Raw genomic sequence first — 5,651 nt, 5'->3', positions numbered from 1 at the left:
GGTCACACTTTATTTTAAGGTCCAATTCCCGCTATTAACAAATCATTAATTATGACTTTTGCCTCAAACTCCAAATACAGTAGATGTCAAATTCAGGCATTGGGTAGGATTAGGGATGTAGAATACGGTCATGCAGAATATGTGCTTTATAAGTACTAATAAACAGTCAATATATTAATAATAGGCATGCTAATAAGCAACTAGTTAATAGTGAGAATTGGTCCCTATACTAAAGTGTTACCACTGTTTTTGATATATTTTACACTTTATTTAGTATTAAAGTGCCCCTATTATGGGTTATGAAAAGTTCAAATTCTGGTCTTGGGAGTCCCCAACAACAGGTCATGTAAGGTATGTAAGGTAAAAAAACACTTTCATTGTCTTATAATATGCATTTATTTTTCCCTTACTTGTCCCAAACGAATATGCATTTATTTTTCCCTTACTTGCTCAAAGACTCCCAAACGATTCGCTCAACGATTCATTTTTCCAAACCCCTCCTTTGGCGTGACGCTAATCTGCGGTGATTGGTCCGATTGGTCTCATTTTCATTTCATCATGCCTGATAAAGCAGCGTTTGTGAGCGCAGTGCTGCTTTGTGTACAACGTTACCAGGGAAACCCCGCTCCAAACGCTCCAAAAGCAGCACATAGTGGCAAAGAATGAATTAGCATTTTCATTCAGACCAACGCCTGATGTGCTTGATGTGCTGCGTCCCAATTCGTATACTATCCATCCTAAATAGTATTCGAAAATAGAGTTAGTATGTCTCAAATCATAGTATGTTGTAAAGAGTATGACAAAGATTCCTGGATGGTCTACTACTTGAGATTAAAATTCGAAGTGCAGATCGATGCACACTCTAACGGCTAATATTGCCCACCACAACACATTGCGCGGTGGACGAGGATTCGATTAGAACTACAAACATGCATAAAAAGTGTTTAAAAACTACAAACATGGCTGATATGCGAGACCGACGGACAGGCAGAGAAAGGGGTTTGAGTGAAAAATAATCAATGTCTAACCTGATTAAAAATATTTATTTAATGTTATGTGCATTATATTTCATCTGCAGCAACATTGGGTGTTTCTCAAACGGAAGGCTGCATCCTCCGAAGGCTGCATATCTCGGCTGCCACGTCATCAAACGTTGCTGAAGGCCATCTCAATCAGAAGGATCCTTGGAAGGCAGCCTTCGTTTCGCGTCCTTCATTCAGCTGAATTTGAAGGATGCATGGGATGTATCCTCCGCAACCTTCAATCACCCACAATCCTTTGTACCCATTCCATTTCATGAAAATAAACTGACGAAAAATGATTCAGTACTGAGCTTGTATGAATTTATTATGAAATGTATGACAAAAAATAATGTTTTTGGACATGAAAGTATAGATGTTATTTTTTGTTTTGGTGTAAAAAACTGCCAATAATGTAAGCCACTTGGAGACTGTAGACAGCTGTGATTCATTGTATTGCATTAATAGAAAGCCAAATAATATAATGATTTGTAATCCAAAACCAAATTTCCAAACTAAGTTTTATTTGTATTTTCGTGCCGTGACGGTTGAGGGTGGGAAATTATGTGACGTAGCCACGTGCACTTACTAGACTGTCTCATTCTAGCGTTTAATGCCGAGGAGGACTCTAGCCTACAAGCCTCTGAAGGACTGAACTAGGAAGGACGCAGCCTCGGTAGGATGCAGCCTTCCGTTTGAGAAACACCCATAGTGAACTTTTATAATGACACGTTTGGTCATTAACTTTTAAATGCATCATTATGCATGCATGAAGAGAGTTCTCGGCATGATAGACCCGCGACTGGCAGATCAACGTGCCTCTTCATTTCTCTCCAATACGGTAGGAAATTGAATTAAACAAAATTTTGTTAACTGTGACAAGATGATTACAGTGCAGTTTAAACAGTGACAGAATGCATGTAACTAAGCAACAGAGCGTCCGTTAAAAACGCAGTTATGACTAAGTAGCATGTCCCAAAGCTTGCCTACTATTCTGCTACATACTCAAAAGTATGAACTTTTTCTTCACAAAAAGAGTACATGCTTTTAGGGCATAGTATAAGTAGGCGAATTGGGACGCAGCAATGGTCAAGTTTTCCCAGGTCTGCATGCGCAACATGTGGGCAGGCAATATGCTAATGTTCATGTTGACGTCAACATGAAACGGCTTGGGATTAGTTTTAAAAATGACTTGTTTTTAAATGATTCAGAGTCGACTCTTTCTTTTGAGAGACAATAACTTTATACACGGTGCACTTTCAGATTTAAAACTGCAGGATGTTTTCATTCACTTAGAGCTGTGTTACACACTGCATGAAAGGTAATTTTCAAAAATCCATAATAGGGGCACTTTAAGAAACACCCTTCAACACCTACTAGAATGTCTACTTCAACAAAGAGGGTGGGCATTAGGCATAGGAATGTTTCTCCAACACAGACGTTCCAGAGACACAAAGACAACAAGCTCTCTTCTCAGCTCACTCAGGGTACAGCTGTGCTTACCTGCAGTCGTGAATGGACAGCGAATATTCGACTATTTGTGAACACCCCTAGTGGGCATATAGAGTGGGCTCTGGTTTTCTGGATGGACTTTTGGGGTCACTGTTGTCAAACTGTTTTATCAAACTTACCTCCATCATTGGGGGGTGAGGGCATATCTCAAACAGCTGACCTCTCACTACCCAGCCTCAGACACTTCTGAGGCACGGTTTGGCACCAGTCTACTTCCTCCTCGCTGTCTTTGTGGCAACAGTTTTAGGAGGTGGCACTATCATCTGTCCACTTAGATCACGTGGCAGAGGACGGGGTGAAGGTCTGTTGTAGACCGTATACCCTGAAGGAAAGAGGTCAGGGCTTCTCCACAGAACCACAGATGGGCAGATAGACAAAGTGTCTGAGGAAGAGAGAAAGAGAAACAGCAAGATTGGTAATGTCAGACAAAGAAGAAGCGCTGGAGGGAACTGCACAGTCTGGCCAAACGGTTGTTGTGTCACTCAAACCTATCAGCGACGCTGACAGCAGGTTTCACCTCACTGATCAGCTCTTACCGCCTGACGGGGGCTTCGGCAGATGAGGGTCTGTCTGCTGCTTGTCAAGCAAATGCAACATTAGCGCCACTGCATCATCAGTCTGTGAGATTTCTCCATGTTTAACATTCTAATGTTCGCTTTACATGTCTGTAATCTGTCACGCAGCAACGCACACGTCTAACAGCTAGTGTTCTATGATATACCAATACTAGAAAGGTATTGATACCTTGCTGGTAAAAATTTAATTTACTACCGACACTTTAAGAAAGAAACCATTTTAATAAGAGTTGTGTTGTCTGAGTGATAAAGAAATATGCGCTAGTTACATTCAACAAAATTTCCAAAAACAGCACATTTCACATTAAAGCACTGTATCGTTTTTGCCAAAATGCATGTGATCTATGACGTCCGAAGCTATGTATTAGAAGCTAAGTATCTGGTTCATAGGAGCGAGTCCCAAATGAACTTTGCATATGAAATATAGTTATAGGCATGGTTAAAATAGACAGAATAGATTAGATAAAGATAGATAAATAAAAGATTAGATAATTATAGATTAGATAAAGTAATTTTATTACTTTATGTTTTTAGTTTGTGTACTGTAATCACTTTCAATTTGTGCAAATCACTATTCTTTAAAATAAAAAAAAATAAAGAATCAGTTGAAGTACTCGCTCTGTCCCAAGCACACCTATTTATTATCAATAATTGTATTATTATTTTTTTATTTTTTTTAATAAAATGTTCAAATAGCAGGGCAGGAACACGCTGGTCAATGGGGATATTTCAGGGTTTTTTAATTAAATAAAACTAAGAACTACAAGTTTCATGTTGGGTCTTTATGTTGTATTAGGTTTTTGATGTTGTATCAGTTCAGTATTTGTCAGGTATTTTATCGAAGTCATAATTTTTGGAAATTGTGACAACAGATAAAGAAATATGCGCTAGTTACATTCAACAAAATTTCCAAAAACAGCACATTTCACATTAAAGCACTGTATCGTTTTTGCCAAAATGCATGTGATCTATGACGTCCGAAGCTATGTATTAGAAGCTAAGTATCTGGTTCATAGGAGCGAGTCCCAAATGAACTTTGCATATGAAATATAGTTATAGGCATGGTTAAAATAGACAGAATAGATTAGATAAAGATAGATAAATAAAAGATTAGATAATTATAGATTAGATAAAGTAATTTTATTACTTTATGTTTTTAGTTTGTGTACTGTAATCACTTTCAATTTGTGCAAATCACTATTCTTTAAAATAAAAAAAAATAAAGAATCAGTTGAAGTACTCGCTCTGTCCCAAGCACACCTATTTATTATCAATAATTGTATTTTTATTTTTTTATTTTTTTTAATAAAATGTTCAAATAGCAGGGCAGGAACACGCTGGTCAATGGGGATATTTCAGGGTTTTTTAATTGAATAAAACTAAGAACTACAAGTTTCATGTTGGGTCTTTATGTTGTATTAGGTTTTTGATGTTGTATCAGTTCAGTATTTGTCAGGTATTTTATCGAAGTCATAATTTTTGGAAATTGTGACAACACCACTAACAGCATAACAGGTTCTCCAAAAACAAATGCAGAACTAACATCACACTCAACAACAAAGCAGTATTTTCTTTTGACAGAAGGATGACAAATGATAACTAAGGCTGGTTGATATACTTATTATTCATCACATATTTATGATGGCTTTGCTACAAACAAGTTAGTTAGATTCACTTCCATGAATCAGTTCAAATTCAATCATTCTTTTGATCACTCAAAAATATCCACGTTGTGTAGCCTAACAAAATAGTTTAGTAAATATGTATGTGGGTAAAGTAGCCTATATATTCAGTGTTATTTAAAAAAAAATAAAAAAATGAAAAAGAATGTTTAACTATTTCTTAAAGTAATGTCTTTTAAAAATCTTCCTTTTGTCTTTTGATTGTCAAAAGCAGCGGTTCTTAATCCTGGTCCTCGCGTCACCCCGCTCCGCACATTTTGTAAGTTTCTCTTATCGATTCAGAGGTTTGTTCCATTCGACATAAGTGCCCGGCGAAGTGGACATCACAGGATATTCCGCCACGAAAGGAGCATATATGTTCAATTCAAAGGGCATTAAAGTGTGCGAAACGTGACTACTATGCAAGTCCCATGATTACAGTTAAATAACCCTTCACACTTCTGTAGTACATTTTGTTTGTGTGTGAAGACACTGCAGGTAGTGGCGTAGCAGCGACCTGCTACAAATATCTCTTGTAACTTAACTTAAATGACAATAAATGAACATTCATTCTAATATACAACCTTGCAAGTGGCTTCTTCACATATCAGGATATCTTAAAATATCTCAAAATATGTTAAAGGGGTCATATGATGCTGCTAAAAAGAACATTATTTTGTGTATTTGGTGTAATGAAATGTGTTTATGCGGTTTAAGGTTAAAAAAACACATTATTTTCCACATACTGTACATTATTGTTTCTCCTCTATGCCCCGCCTTTCTGAAACGCGTCGATTTTTACAAAGCTCATCATTCTGAAAAGCGAGGTGTGCTCTGATTGGCCAGCTATCCAGTGCATTATGATTGGCCGAATACCTCAAGAG

The 5,651-nt window shown here is 37.3% G+C and overlaps 1 protein-coding gene across 1 annotated transcript in view; it reads right to left on the bottom strand.

Annotated features, from left to right (window-relative positions):
- Window positions 1-5,651, bottom strand: part of LOC107745334 (tubulin polyglutamylase TTLL7-like) — a 109,475-nt gene that overhangs the window by 93,005 nt on the left and 10,819 nt on the right. Inside the window, exon 2 of the mRNA XM_016559201.1 lies at window positions 2,651-2,913. Coding sequence (XP_016414687.1) covers window positions 2,651-2,675 — 25 coding nt within the window. The 5' untranslated portion in view covers window positions 2,676-2,913. The remainder of the gene's footprint in view (window positions 1-2,650; window positions 2,914-5,651) is intronic.

The sequence above is a fragment of the Sinocyclocheilus rhinocerous genome, unplaced genomic scaffold (genome assembly GCF_001515625.1).
Source record: "Sinocyclocheilus rhinocerous isolate Xijiao unplaced genomic scaffold, SAMN03320098_v1.1 scaffold1730, whole genome shotgun sequence".
NCBI classification, from domain to species: Eukaryota; Metazoa; Chordata; class Actinopteri; order Cypriniformes; family Cyprinidae; genus Sinocyclocheilus; species Sinocyclocheilus rhinocerous.
The sequence above is the reverse complement of the archived record's forward strand: the minus strand, read 5'-3'. Positions and strand labels throughout refer to the sequence as shown.